Source organism: Drosophila teissieri, chromosome 3L (genome assembly GCF_016746235.2).
Source record: "Drosophila teissieri strain GT53w chromosome 3L, Prin_Dtei_1.1, whole genome shotgun sequence".
Taxonomy (NCBI): Eukaryota; Metazoa; Arthropoda; class Insecta; order Diptera; family Drosophilidae; genus Drosophila; species Drosophila teissieri.
Window position 1 is genome coordinate 15,751,349 of NC_053031.1, and position 16,216 is coordinate 15,767,564.

Here is a 16,216-nt window from a genome sequence, read left to right on the forward strand (position 1 = left end):
ACAGTTCCAGCTTCACTTCACTTTTTATATTCCACAAATACTGCCAACACAATGCTTTGGTTATTCATAATGCTCGGCACACACAGGAAGTTGATACTTGAGGATGAAAATGTTTATGCGGGCGCTGGACGACGACGGCGGCCACGTGCCAGTCAGTCAGCCTCCTCGGCGGAAAGGATCGCAAGCAGCAAGGAGCAGGACATGCTGGAGGACAGCCCAGTCAAGGGAAATAATCAAGCATATTAATGACCATAAAGGCGGACTGAAAGAGTTAAATGCATTCTATGCAGGCGATTGTCGCTCTGTTGCTCCTGCTCCTGCTCCTGCTCCTGTTCCTGTTCCTGTTCAGAAACTTAAACTGCAACTGGAAAAAATCAGGGTGTGGTGGTTGAGAGTGGAGTGGAGTGGACCCTGTCCATGTGCTTAATTACGTGTAGCGGCCAAAGTTTGTTGACTTTTTCTGCTCTGTTTTATTTTCCCATAATTAAATCTCAACCCTCGTCGAAGGGAAGTGAGTTGAAGTGTTTGATGGCCAAGTGCTTTGGGTACAGCTGTGCTGGGTCAACTACGTTGCAGTTGGGTGGGCACTATTAATAGAGAGGCATTACATAATTTCATTAGGGGTATGCCAATTACTTCTCAATTAAGCTAATTTAAATAAAATAAATTGTATAATATTGCATTTCGTGTACCGATATATAGGAATTGAACTCATTTCGTTTGATCAAATGTTTCACTAGGTGTAGGTGTTTCTATGTTTTCCTACATATTTAAGTATTCAAAATTAAAAGTAGTTTAATTAGCAATTAACTCAATTAACGCAAGGATTAAAGAAGACCTATAAACGGTATGTATTTAAATACATTTGGTAATTTACTAAAATTAAAAGACACGAAACATAAGTATTAAGACCTGCGTTTCGCTCAATAGAAAAATGGTACAGTTGTGCTTTTGCTCGACGAGGTAATTCAAAACCGCAAAAGGAAGCCGAAATACCAAAGAAATGCACACACACACATCAATCAGCCATAATGATCTGGCACAAATAAAAGTCCGATATGTGAAAACTTTTGTGCGTGCTCGGCCATTATCAACTGTAAAATATCAAATAACCATCAAGGATAACTGACAAAACCATGGCAAATAGCACCGAAATGAAGCATATTTTTGCGGGCATAATGATTTGGCGAAAAGCTGTGGCCAAAACCAACGGCTGCCGTCCACATGTGGACGAAAGGACACATGGACACAGGCATCAGATTACATTGTTGTGGTGGAAAGCTTCCATCCACACACGTGTTTCCCGGGCGATATCAATAAAAAGAAGTCCTCGTTGCCGTTGCCTGGCAAAAAAAAAAGAAGTAATGCACGCAGGAAATGCCGAAAAGTATATGCGAAATTGACAAATTGACATACGTTTTGGCTTACTGAGAAAAAATTGGGGGGAGGGAGGAAAGTCCTTTCTCGCCATCATATGTCCTGTCATTAGAAATAATTGTGTGGATGACGTTTCTGTCAGCGATGGAAATAGAAAGCGAGGTGAGCAGCTTAGGGCCTTTTTCAGAATGTTTGTATGGTCAGCCTTTCGAACGTGATTGCAGACTTGATTGGTTGCAGAAACAGTGCGTTTCGAAAATATATGTTCGAATATACCATTCCCATTAATGTTAATAAAGTAGAAAGTTTTTAACTAAATTTATAAGCTTCACATTTAACAGCAACTTTATTCCGTACCAAATGTTTTTTTTATTTATAAGTCGAAGTTTATTTCTGAAACGCACTGTATCGCATAAAAAAAACCCCTTTGAGCTATGAATTTAGCTGAATCCTAATTGCGTTCCAATTTCCTTTGTAGGTTAAGCAGCGGACCAGGGCTTTTGTGGCCTGCCCTGAATTATGTGCGAAAAAGTCTTGATTTCGATTTAAGATTGAAGCGTCATATGGGGGATGGATGATGGGAGTGAGAGCTGGCTGATTTATAAGCCAAGATTATATGTGGAAGCTTCAGTGGGTTCTTGCCTACTTTACGATGCTAAACATCCTTCTGAGCAAATATTTTCCAATGCGAGTCCCCAGACATTTACATTTACGATCGGCGCCGTAAAAAGCGAAGCGTTCCTTATAGTTTTGTGCTATCAGAGAGTAATTAAAGGAGGAACAAACACAGCTGCCGAGCAGTCCACTTCCTGTGGATGGTTTTAATCCTTTTCTGCGCTTTTTGCATAATTTTATTGGAGAATTTTTTACGACATCTCCTCCAAAGGGAATATGCCGCATAAATGAAATAAACGTTTTACGACAAGGCAAAACAAAAGGAAATAAAAACGAAAATCAACCAAAAAATTGTGCACCAAAAGCGCGGAAAAGGAAGCAAACCAGAGGACAGAACCGAGTAGAAAAAGAAAATTTTTATGACATTTTTTGCCGACGATTCCACTACGCCCTGTCTGCAATTGTTTATCTAAAAGGATAATTGTCGAAGGGGTTGGCGAAAATGAATTACATCTTCATAAGCAATAAAATCATTAAGTTTTCGCTTTTTTATTGTTATTATGATGGCGCTCAGTGGGGATTCCCAAGAATATTCCGGGAACGTCTCAAAAGCAGCTTAAATCTAGCCAGAGAACAGCTTACAACCCCTAAGGTCTATGGCCAGGACCTGTTGTCCTTCGAGATCCGAATGGCCGCGGGTACTCTTCTAGAGCGAGTTGAAGAAATTAAAATTTATTTTAATAGCAAATTTCATTAGCTCCGTAAAGAGTAATTCACGATGGCCTTAAGTTTTTAATTGTGCAACATTTTGCCGGCTTACTTCAATATTTTACCAGCTGAACTGCAGGAATGTTATTTACTTATATAATGCCCATTTATATTTGTTTATCATCTTTCGCAATACCTCTATGCGCTTTCATGTTGAGACGAAGCAAATAGACGAGCATCCACTAAGTGCCCCATTGAAGGATGGGACCGAAGTAAGGTGTTTTTTGGTCCTTCCGCATTTCTCCTTCCTCCAGTTTATTCCCACCCACTATTTGCAACAATTACGGAGCAACTTGAATCCTAAGAAGTTTTCTCTCCCTTTTTGTCCTTCCTCCTAGCAACTAACAAATTGAGACGCATCAAGATTTAAAGCGATGCCATTTTCTCCCCACGAATTCTCTTTTTTTCCAAGTTCATCTGTCAAATGTCAAGCATCCTTGCAGACTTCGGAATGTCCTTCGCTTACATTAACTAAATTAAGTGCTCGTCTCCTTTTTTCGTTCTGATACTTGGCCTCTATTACCGACAATCTTTCCCCTGTTTGCCGCTTGGTTGATGCATAATTTGTTAATTTAGCAATTGGTCCTCGTTTGGGACGTCCGATTAATGAATGCTGGACAAGGGTGATATTTTGCCATGGTGAGTAAATTGGTTAATCGGATTGAACTATTTTTTACTTGGTTCGAAAATGAGGATTGGGCAATGAGTTTGATTAGCTAAGGGGCAAGTTAAATGTGGGCCGTCAAAGATTTTTATGTTAGGGCAAAGTTCTTAGCATTGAGCATAATCGTTTCCAATCTGCTTATTTCAAATTATAGTTTATAGTTATAGTGGAATGATCGTTTACGACATTAAATTCTTGAAAGGTATAAACTTACAGTATACAAACGAATATTCAAATTTATTAAAAGTTGGCTTACTACATTCGTGTGGTTAGATTAGACTCAACCAATAAAGCTTTAAGTTTAAATTGTATTATGTACACATTTATTACCTCCCCTGAGTAGTCGATTTGATGCTTAGCGAGCACCCCAAAACCTTTCACGACAAAATGCTAATTGCAAATTAATTGTGCGCTGCATCCAAAAACAACAAACTCGACTGAACGAATCGAAAAGGCTTTTCTAAATAACGAAAACAAAAACGGAAAGAAAAACAAACAGAGTGGAAGGCCGAGGACAGAAAAGCTTAGTAAGTAAGGCCCAAATAAGCGTTAAATGTTGCAAAAATAACAACCCAAAAAAGGATATTCAGGGGGAGGATATGAAGTCCCCGGCAAACACTTGTGGCCAGCAGTACACACACATGTGCCCCACTCAACTGGATTTGGATTTTTGGAAGGAGTTGGCGGGACTCCGGCAAAGCAAACAAATTAGTCATCATTAGCGTTTGGCCAGGATCAAGGCTGCAGGACTCGAGGATTCCAGGCTCGGGCAGATTTGCGTTAAATAAGCGCACTTAATGCGATTACAAAAAAAATACACACGCCGCACAACAAGAGCCGCAAATGTTGTACATGTGTGTATACATATGTAGATATATTTTTGCAAAGTGAAATATCAAAAAAACTGCGGATCTGGGCAAATGGAAGTCAAGAGCGTAAAAGCGCATTTGTAACACAAGTTTCAAAAAAGCTTAAAACAGACGACTGTCGGATACTCTATATGGATAATAAACATTATTATATATATGTGCAATACTTTAGAAATAAGTAATACAAGTAAAGCTCCTTAACTTAAGAATCCAACTTTTTCAACGATTTGTAAATAGTTAAAAATGTATTTCAACCTTCCAGTACTTGAAACGATGTTTTTGTAACTAATTCATATATTTTTTAAGTACGTAGGGAATTTACATCAAAGTGACAAGCCGGTTTGAAGGGTATAGGAAAAAATCCATCCTGAAATAGGCAAAGGACAAACTGACAAATGCAGCAGGCAACGAATTTCACTTTGAACAATTTGTGCATGAATGAATCTGGCCAGCGACAGGACCTCGGCAATTACAACCAGAGAGAGGCAGGTGGACGTTGATTTCGGATTCTTTTCATGAAACGCACAGGTTATTCAAATACATACACCGGAAAAGTAGCACCTGATTGAGTCTCTTTCCCAACGAATAACTTATGAAAATATGTACCAATAGTCTAAGCACATTTAATTAAATTTTTAGCTGCAAAAATAATTATAAAAATTCAAAACCCCAAAACGCAACAAATGGTAAGGACTAATCACCATGACGAAGCTGCCTCCCACGGCTGCAAATCATGGCAAATAGGAGGGCATCAGCTGCGCTTCGAGTTCAGGCGGTACTTACACATGTCAAATGTCACAAAACGCATTCATACCGCGAAAAAATTAGCCCCTGCCGGGTAAGAAAAATGTACCCAATCAGCGGGCAAAACTCATCCATCCCAGCCAAACGAACAATGTGAGCAGGAGCAATGCTGACGAAGTCGACCCTTTGGTCGTCAAGCAGCTGTCATAATGATGGACCAAAGTGCATCATCAGCGGCAGAAGCAGCGACATTTGTGGGTAGGTGCGACATGTTGCAAAGAAAAAAAGAGTTATCGTTAACTTTACGACCACGAAACGCACAGCTGGTCATACCCTATACAGTTCGTAGAACATTTTAAACAACAATGCTTGTACTTATAAAAAGGATATCTTTGATATTTTATAAAATATTCATAAAGCTAAGGATATCTAACGAAAATTCAATAAGAGGCTGACTTTCCGATTATCATTCCAACGCATCTACCAGTACGATAGTAATATATTGTGGCTTCAATTTAGCTTATATTGTAATTGTCAGTATTGTTAAGTTATAAATTTAGAACTTATATTGTAATTGCCATTATTGTTAAGTTATAAAGAAGTGCGAAATAGCCCTATTTTTTATTTATTTTAACATATATTACCAATCAAAAGGGATATACCCCACCATTGCGGGGTATCAAAAGTCCCACTTGCTCGCGCACATGGCGACATGGAAAAGCTGACAACTCTCGTGAGGCCATTGGCAGGAGGCCTGGAAAGAACACAGGACTACGGCTATTGAATCGACAGTGGAGTAGAGGGCATACATTACAAAAAGCAATTACAACGCCAAAAACACACACACACCGTACTAATCATGCGAGTGGGCGGTGGGAGGGGGCGTGGCAGCTGGCGCAGATGCGCGCCACCTAGCGCTCAAAAATTGCACACTAATTGCGCGCAATTTGTGCGGATAGCAGAGTATCTGGTCATTAGCCTGGGCGGCACTTAAATGGCCGTATGAGTTATTATTGTCGGGGAGGGGGTGAGGGGGAGGGGGGGCATCTCAAGGGACCTCCGGAGTCAGAAGGCTCTTGGGGCATTATTAGTCAACACGCTGGACTTTTATCGCCTGGGCGGGACTTAATTACCACGCACAATTTATAGGCCCAACTGGGCGTTGTGCATTTTTAATTTCGTGCGCACCAAAAAGTCTTAAAACCATCATCAAATCGTGAATGATAATTAAAAATAATTTCATTGGCGGATTGGACAAAATTATGGTCAATATTTACAGAAATGCATGGGAAAAGTATGGCCTAAAGATATGTTCAGTGAGGTAGTAAATTGAAAAGAGAAAAAATAGTACATTTATTATGTGCTGGAAATTATAACATCATAAATTTAATGAATTCGGTTAGATCTTTCAAAAAAGCAGAATAAAATATTTAAATATCCAAAACTCACTGGCACATTATAAACAAGAAAGAATGCTATAGTCGAGTTCCCCGACTATCAGATACCCCTTACTCGGATAGTGGAAGTGTTAAAGAGAAATTGTAACATTTTCTGAAAAATAACAAAAATGGGAAAATAATGAAAACATTTTTCAAAAGTGGGTATGACAGCCTTTTGTGGCGTTAGGGTTGGCGTGGCAAAAAGTTTTTTTGGCAAATTGATAGAATACCGCGGGTATAATTATTATTATAGAAAATTTGATTATGCTTTTTTAAAGGCACAGAAAAACAAAAGTCTTGTTATTTGCTTTCTAAAAAAATGGGAAATAAAAGCGAGGAAGCCGTTTATGGCTTAGGAACTAATATTGATTCTTCTTTCATATGCATATCGCTTACTTGGCCATGCAGGAAATAATGTTTTTATGACCACTTAAGCATTTAAAACGTATTCCATCTAGATTCACTCAGCTGGTTATGGCGATGTTTTAGTTTCCTTGCCTTTCTTCGCTTTTGCGAATTTAATGCATTGCGTCAAAACGCCATGAAATATGCAACACATGGCGCCTGAAATTGTCTTTTATATGGTTTGCCACACCCCCAAACGCCCCTTTCGCCAGGATTCTTTATCTCCTGCATTTACCAGTCGAGTTTTATGATTCGAGCTTCTGTGCCAATGCAAATGGCGCATTAAAAAATTTGCAAATGTCACGTATGCGAAACTCTCTTATCAATCCGCCTTCTACACTGAAAAGCAAACTGACTTTCTGAGCATTGAATACTTTAGTTTCTATAAGTCTAAATTATTATTGCAACATATCCACTATACAGAAAAGTGAAAACTATTAAAGGAAATATTTATTGTAATAATAGTTTCCGTTCTATTTTTTCCACTGTATTTATCTCTTTAGCAGAACGTCGTAAAAGATAGCTATAAAACTAAAGGAGAAAAGCGTCGAAATCAAAGTATATAAAGACTGGATGCCCTCCTGCTACCAGTATTTTTGACTATTTCTTCACACACTTGGCCATAAAATAGATAAAAGACGAAATTTGAATAGGATCACGAGGATGGGCGTCGATTTTGTTGGGGTTTGGGGACGCCGGACTGTCTGTCACATCCACGAGCAACCTATGCAGGAAATGGTTAACGATACTATCCGAAAATGTTTTATTGCCCCATGTATCGGAGAAGGAAGAAGCCATTCCACTCATAAATATAAATTAAATTATATAATTTATTGTAATTCAACATTTTACCAGACCCACGGAAGCAATTATCGTAATTTCTTCGCTGCTGTGTGTGTTTCTACTTTTATTTAAATCAATATCATAATTTGCTGCTCGGTGAAATGAAATTAAATTTAATTGTCCGGGTTATTAATGGTGGTTGTGCCTATTAAGAATGCTTCACCTCGCGTTTGGTCAATAAATTCGGTAAATGGAATTTTGAGGGCTAACTAGGAAAATGCATCAAGGAAGGTAAAACAGATGAAAAGATCTATTCTTTACATTTCATATATTTCAATGGCCTGAAAAAGACAACTAAGAAATCAAATTCATATTTCAGTTGCAAATTTGTTGCTAAATATACAAGCAAATATATAATATATAAGCAAATATTCGTGAGTAATCTCAACTGTCCATGCACATCCATCAGTTGCGCCATATTAATAGTTATCTGCACGATGATTGCACCTCCAGAAGACAATCAAGTAGGTGCCTAACCACCGTTTTTATAGCCCAACTCTAATTTCCACACGTTCACACACACGAACCGAATGAAAACTCGCAGCATGACTCATAGGCGATGTAGAGACCCCTCTCCACTTCTGCACACTTGACTACTGCCCGTGGGGAAAATATTAGTGCAACTAAGACTAAAGACAAATAATGACATAAAGCAAATAGGACACACACAAAGGAACCCGAATGGGCCTCCGATCACGTCGATGCACGCTGGGTGAAGAAATCTGAAAACCCATTCCGAAAATTCGTTATCTATGAAAATCTATGAAAAATAGAAGAAGAAGGGCGAAAATTACTCAAATAAAAGTGGAAGAACCAACTGACATGTTTGAACAAGTCGGGCGGACGGACAAATCTCCGGTAGACAAACAAAAAGAACAATCAAATAAATTAAACAAAGGCCGTAGACGGTGCCAAAGAAGGGTCTTCCAGTCGATCGCAGGTCCAAAGGCAATCTTATCGCCATATCAGTTTTCCGCTCCCCACCACTCACTCCATGTATCGCTTTTTGCCCCGGGTGTACGACGAGTGCTGAGAAGGGGGGGCAAGGGGGCAAAGGAGATAGAGGACCAGTGTCCGAATCCCGAACACAGTTATGCACATGTTCTACCCAACCGCCAGACGGCGAGACGATCAGCAAGCCCCCTCTCCCCCCAGCAAGCCACTCGAAAATCCGCAGCGAAACAGCAAGTGCGATTGGAGTGGGGCTAACGACTAACCGATACCTCCTAGTTGCAATTAAATGGGTGTTAGAAAATAATACAGAAATACTATCTTTAATATATCTAAAGTCAGTGGGAATCAACCCAGTAATGGTAAAATAAATTATTAATTAATAATATTATTTATAACTATATATACATATCTTTGCATGCTCTTACATTATAAATAAGCAAACAGTTTACTAAGAAGACTAAACCATTTGAAATACGAATAATTGAATTAGCTTAATAATGCCTGATATACCCCTGCTTAATTGATGAGTACCAGAAGCGGAGAACTCACCGGCTACAAACAGTCGTTAAACAACATTAAATGGGTCTCGTTTTGGGCGGTGGAATGAGAGCGTGTGCGGACCCTGGCTCAGAAACACCCGTCCCCGTCCCCTTCCAGTTCCCATCTCTTCCACCGATGTGTTCGCGGTATGACTCATCCCGAGAATCGGAGCTGGGGACTGGGATCTTGGGTCTTGGGTCTTTGGTCTTGGGTCTTTTGGGTCTGGGAATCGTAGCTCCCCGGCGGTGCGCGCTTTAAGCTTCCGACCCAGACGATCGGATGGCTGGAGATCGGTGCGGATCGTCTGCCTAAGCAGTCCTCAATGACAGGCGTTACAAAATGAGTGAATACAGGGTATAGCGCGTTTGGGAAGGGGTCATGGGATAGGGATGGGTATGGGGATAGGGGCTAGGGGAAAAGGTGGGAGAGTGAGTTAATGACCCGAGCACTACGGATCACTTGGCAATTGTCTTTGTTTCTGTTCCCCGACCGCGAGGCTTTCTAAATGGGAAATCAAATAAAACGAAATATACATTTCTGACAAGATCGAAAAGCGGACCCAACCAGACCACCAGTTGGGATCATAAAAAATTAACACAAATTAACGAAACGAAGCCGCAGCCGCAGTCGCGCCGAAAAAGATACCCAAACACCAATGTGTGAGAAATTGAGAGTTTTCGAGATCGAGAACAGTGCGGGAGCAACAAAGAGATGACAATATTTTTGGGGTCTGGTTGCGCAATTCTTGGAATATTATTAAGCAAGGAAAGGGGCGGGGGGAGCAACCTGCCTTAAGAAAGGGAATTGAGAGGGAACTTTATCCACGAGTGACGATTTTGGCCCAATTATTTTATGACAATTTATAAGCTAACATGGTTCTAACCTGCAACATTGCTCAAATGGGTTTTTATTTAATAATCTTTCAATGCATAATGTAGGAATTATGGTATAGCTTAAACTAGCAGTATCATTATGCAATAAAAGTGTGCAAATAATATAATATAATATAATATAATATTTATTTATAAAAGTAAAAACCATTATAATTTAAAATGTGGGAAGTAAAAGCTATCACTTTACCTACTGAATGGTAAATAAATGACCCAATAGCACAATTTAAAATTAAATGGAACGAGAGAAAGCTGAAAATTACTGCAATGAATTATCTAACGATTAATAGGTGGTATACGCTTGGAAATAATTGTTAACAATTCAGTGAGGAACAACCTGTAGATTTGGTAGAACTGACAAGAGATCGTATTAATATTGACTATTGTGCGTGGAACACGTATTGCCAGATGATTGTCACTTCATTTAATTATGTTTTGTTTTAAGAATATATTCAGATACCCTATATAACGGTACAATCAAATAAAAGCAGAAAACCAAGCGAATTGCGCAAGTTATCGCATTGTTGATATTACTCATTAGCATTCGCGAATGTAACGAATGTTTTGTATACGTGTATGGGATGTGTAAGACGTAACGATTTGAGGCAGTCCCAGACAAAGACTGAGACACGTCAGAAGATGGGCAGAAAAAAAACTGATGAAATTATCGCTAAAAAATTTGCTTTCATTTGGGAATATCTCGCGGGCTGTCTCATGAAGCGTAAAGTGAATTTCTGGAATCCCAATCAGAAACAGGATCGGGAAACTTCCGGGTAGATCGAAAATTCGATTGACACACTTCCCAGGAATGAATACCGTAACATGTGGGTCATTTAACATGTAGATTGAAAACTCAATCGAAGAAATATAATCCAATTTGACAAACTCGATAGGCCACAAGACACAAGTTAAATTGGAAGTCAGGCAGCCAGATATGCAAATGATATATGGGTTATTAAACAAGTCGAAATCGGCTCTACTTGTTGCACCCCAACCGAGCACTGAATGATTTGAATAAAAATGACAATAATTACCCGCATTACCCCAATCCTTTAAGAAATCACAAGTATACAAAAAGCCAGATAACTATCTGGGAGCTGAAAAGTATCGCCTCATTGGGCAATTAGAAATTTAGATCACTATCTCTCAAGGAAAGAAAAACTGAATGAAGTCTGTGTTAAAGGTCTTGAGAGGATAATCATCGAACTAATTGACATTCGAGAGCCGCAATTATACCTAATGCGCAAATTGCCGCAGGTTACGGCGAAGGACACACATTTAAGGGATAACGTTGGCCATGTTTCGGTTGACTTAAGGCCCTTTCAGGCTCCACCCTGCTTGGCAATGATTCAGCTACAGAAAAAAAGGTCCCAAGCTAAACTCCGCCCCAGAAAACGAAAGCGGACCCAAAACATAAATTTCCAACTTGAACCACATTGGTCCCCCAAAACGTGCGAACGAGAGGGAAGTGCCCATTTTTCGGCTTCCTCTTTTTGCCCGCTGGAGCATAAAACGCTGTTAGAACGCAAGCCACGCCTCACTGTCCCGGATTTATAAATATATGTATGTGTTGACGCGAACCCGGAAAGAAAAGACCCATGAAAAAAGAACTATAAAGCCGAATGTTTCTGCTGTGCGACCGGGACGGCGCATTGAGGGAAAGAGAACGAGCACGAGAACGCCCGCCAGAGGAAAGTAGAGTAGTTCCTTCAACAATAGACCTAGACATCGCAGCTGGAGAGGTGGTCGCTATAGACGATGACGCAGAACATCCCCCAAAGTGCTGGCTATGCTCTATCGCAGTGGAAACACTTGAGACGCACGCCGTAAGATTCGGCTATTTGTTTGCCTGTGTGGGTACGGAGTATGGCATTACGGCTTTGTGGGTGGAGTTTGAATGGAACTAGCAACTCAGTCCGGGACTCTGGGTGGGGTAAAAGGTTTTGGAACTATGAAGGTGGAATTGCAAGACCTCATTTTCCCTTACACATAAATATGAAATGAATTTAAAAACCAAATGACACTTCTAATTATTATTTACGCCATTAAAAAGAAAGTTACAATATAGACTTAAACTGTAAACAACAGCCAGACAGCAAAGTCCTATGAAACATCATACCGATATATAATAATGCGACATATACATTTTTAAAGATAATTACAATTAACTTCCTATATGTAGAAAGAATACATTGTTCGGATACCATATCCATCAGAAAGGCAATTAATAATACGTTAATCCGCGGGAAATTTTCGTGTATGATTTCCACCGAAAACATTCATATCGTATCATATCATATCCGAATTGTTCCGCTCTAATGAAAATAAAAATTGCACACGAAATATAAAAAACGATGGGACGAGCCCATTGTTGTCAATATACTGTATATGGCATGTACAGTATACCTTTAATTTATGAGATTGTCATAATTCTTAGTCGGAAGCTTCGGATGATTGTGTAAACACTTGTAGAGCGCGATGTGCTGATAAAGAGAAATCTATCTAGATATGGCAGGTGGGCTTGTCCATGAAAAAGAGAATAATTGAAGAAATGGGAGCTCTTCTTTGCCCACTTGCCCATATTTCAAGTGAACCTGCCTCCCACACGAACAGCTTTCTGTGATACCCTTACAGGAAGCTGTTCAGTTTAAATAAATAGCTTGAACTTCTATATATTTTATATTATCATCAATAAGTAGTTAAACATAAACAAATTATATTGTCTACTTTCCCCCTTTCTTGATTTGAACACACATAATCAAATTGCAATCCAAGAATTATATTTTATTACATTTTTGGCGCCCTAGAAAAGTTTATAGAATTTCATAACTGAGAGGCTATTTTCCTGACTGACATGTATATTTAATATTTAAGAAATAGTAAGTGAGTCTCGAGTAACTCGGTTGATTCTACTGATATTATTATGAGACCTTCTGGATAGTTGTACCTTGTGCTTATCAGGTATCCTGCTTGGTTTGGTTAAAATTCACTAATCAGTACCTCCTCTGTGGATGGTTAATTAAGAGGGTATTTCGCGCCCTAGTCCTAAGGCAAGTCTCATATGTCTTTCTCCGTCGAACTCCTTGGTGAAAACGAGTGTCATGCTCCGACGATTTAATACAATTAATATGCTAACTGTACTTCTCGCCGCACACAGTTACAACAAAGGCGCTGCCAACAACCTGGCAACAACAACACAATCTCACAAAAAAAACACGCTTGGCAACAGGCGCAAGGTGGCCCCGCCCACGCCCCCACCCCGCCCACGAAGAAATATAGTACTTTTTTTTTGAGAGCTGCGAATGAGGCGATGTCAACAGAAATACCAAAACAAAAAAACCCCAGCCAGAGAGTCGCTCTTCTGCTTTGGAAGGCCAAAAAGAGCAGCCACCACCAGAAAAACAGAGAACAAGGCGGCGGGAGAGCACCAGGTATAAATAGCCTCGGAGCAGTACTCAACATATTCAGTTGAAAAGCAGCCACCGCAGCGAACGCAGCTCAGAAATAACATTGAACAAGAGAAAAACCAGAAGCAAGTGAACGAACTCGAAATACGAAATACGAAAGCAAAGTGTGTGCGCCAGCAACAAAGAACTAACTTGATAAATATTCATTGTGCCGAAGAGAAAGTCATTGAGTCACTCACTCACTCCCAGTTGTGTAATTCCGAACGAGAAGAAAGATAAACCCACAATGGCAGTGGCATTCTACATTCCCGACCAGGCGACCCTGCTGCGGGAGGCGGAGCAGAAGGAGCAGCAGATCCTCCGCATGCGGGAGTCGCAGTGGCGATTCCTGGCCACCGTTGTCCTGCAAACGCTGCGCCAGTACAGTCCATGTCATCCGAAGACCGGCAGAAAGTGCGGCAAATACCGCAAGCCATCACAGTAAACTTTCGAGTTACTAACAACTACGGGGAGAACCAATAGTCCAGTCCAAAATCCAGAGTACAAAGGAAATAAGCATGAGCCAACCCAAAAAACACTCACCACTCATCAGCCGACGGCACTCGATTTCAACAGCAGTCAAGGATACACAGCCACAACACCCACCCACTTTTAGTTTACTCATCAAAGCGATTGTGATAATGGTTTTGTTTCTACGAAAAATCGGAGGAAAATTTTGAAGAAAAGAAAAACATTTTTTATGAAGACCCCAATTTTTTACAAACATTTTTTAATGACAAAAAACAACTTCTTTAGAAATAATTTACTCTTAAATCCTATTTAAATGAATTACTACTGTAATAGTTTGTAAGCTCTTTTGTAAGACGAGTTTTTCTAAGTTTTTTTAAAGAACAAAACCCAGGAAAAAACGAAAATGAGTCGAAGTTGGCTAAAAATTGCATCAATTTTTTGCTAAACAAAAAGTCAATAAAACAAAAACGAAAATTAAAAACATTTGATATTTCATTTACTGGTGGCAATCCATTCTTTAGATTATCTGCAAGAAGCGAAGTAAGCTTAAGTCGATGACGCGAAAAATGAGCTGGGAATAAGCACATATTTTATTTCATTTCTCCGACGGCAAAAATGAACTTTCTAGAAGAAAGCCTTTCAATAACCGGCGGTAGTAAGGAACATTCCAGAAGAAAGCATTTCAATTTAAAGATCAATTATCCGATGACTGGGTACTCTCTTCCCTCTTCCATTTTTGTTTGGTTAAGAGTCGGTAAATATAAATTACATAATTTTTATACCCGTTACTCGTAGAGTAAAAGGGTATACTAGATTCGTTGAAAAGTATGTAACAGGCAGAAGGAAGCGTTTCCGACCATATAAAGTATATATATTCTTGATCAGGATCAATAGCCGAGTCGATCTGGCCATGTCCGTCTGTCCGTCCGTCTGTCCGTCCGTCTGTCCGTCCGTCTGTCCGTCTGTCTGTCCGTATGAACGTCGAGATCTCAGGAACTACAAAAGGTAGAAAGTTGAGATTAAGCATACTGACTCCTGAGACATAGACGCAGCGCAAGTTTGTCGATTCATGTTGCCACGCCCACTCTAACGCCCACAAACCGCCCAAAGCTGCTACGTCCACACTTTTGAAAAATGTTTTGATATTTTTCCATTTTTGTATTAGTCTTATAAATTTCTATCGATTTGCCAAAAAACTTTTTGCCACGCCCACTCTGGCGCCCACAAACCGCCAAAAACTGTCAGTGCTGAAGACTTTTTCGCACTTTCACTAGCTGAGTAACGGGTATCAGATAGTCGGGGAACTCGACTATAGCGTTCTCTCTTGTTTTTTTTTAGTTTCGAACAACTTTGGCATTTGAATTTAGGCGTTTTGCAACAGAGACCGATTTAAAATATATCCTTAAAGGCTGATTCAAAATCCTACAACAAAAAATATCAGAAACTTTATAAAAATAATTTAAATCTTGATAAAAATGTAGGTAATTATTAATTATAATAATATTAAGTCAATCCAATTTCTTAAATTGGTTTCTATTGCACTAGTATAGGCCGAATAAATTTATAAATAGGGCAGTTTTCTTATGTATTACTTAATCCGGTTCTTCTTTGAAAGCCTTATATACTTATAGATAATATTTAAACTATTTGTTGCAAAAATTATAAGCTTGTGATCATCAATCACTTTTGTAGCAATAAGTTTTATTGCAACATGAATGCACTTTAGTATTCAATGTCTCAACGTTTATGCGTACATACAACTTACATAGCTAGATCAACTCAAAGAGATATTTTACAGATATATGTACTTTACGAACTAGAACACATTTTTTTTTTTTTGAATATGACGTTTTTGACATGGCGTAATCAACTAAAGACGTTTTATATAGAAAATAATTTCATTAACTCCTTTCCATGAATAGTTTACAAAAGACTAGAATCATATTACAAACTCAAAATTGAACTTGTTTTTCGAACATGTTTGTTTTGTTTGAAAAATTCAACACCCGAGTTCTTAATTATGAAATGCAATAGCATTAATGGGATTATGATATACATGTAATTTACACAATCCATTGCAGTTTACACAACTAAAGACTTCTACCAGAAGCTTAAAGTTCCAATAGTGATTTAATATTTAATGCTTTATACAAAAAATTAAATTTATTTTTCGAACTTAAAGGACTATGAG

At 39.1% G+C, this 16,216-nt stretch overlaps 1 protein-coding gene across 1 annotated transcript; it reads left to right on the forward strand.

The window, feature by feature from the left end:
* The first annotated feature begins 13,609 nt into the window (after nucleotides 1-13,609).
* On the forward strand, nucleotides 13,610-14,255 carry LOC122617704 (cell death protein rpr). Its single transcript, XM_043793657.1, has one exon. It carries the CDS (start codon nucleotides 13,802-13,804, stop codon nucleotides 13,997-13,999), a length of 198 nt encoding a protein of 65 aa, XP_043649592.1. The 5' UTR covers nucleotides 13,610-13,801; the 3' UTR covers nucleotides 14,000-14,255.
* The last annotated feature ends 1,961 nt before the right edge of the window (nucleotides 14,256-16,216 follow it).

What these genes read in the sequence shown, in the direction of transcription:
- LOC122617704 (XM_043793657.1), top strand. Translation starts at nt 13,802, where the DNA reads ATGGCAGTGGCATTCTACATTCCCGACCAGGCGACCCTGCTGCGGGAG.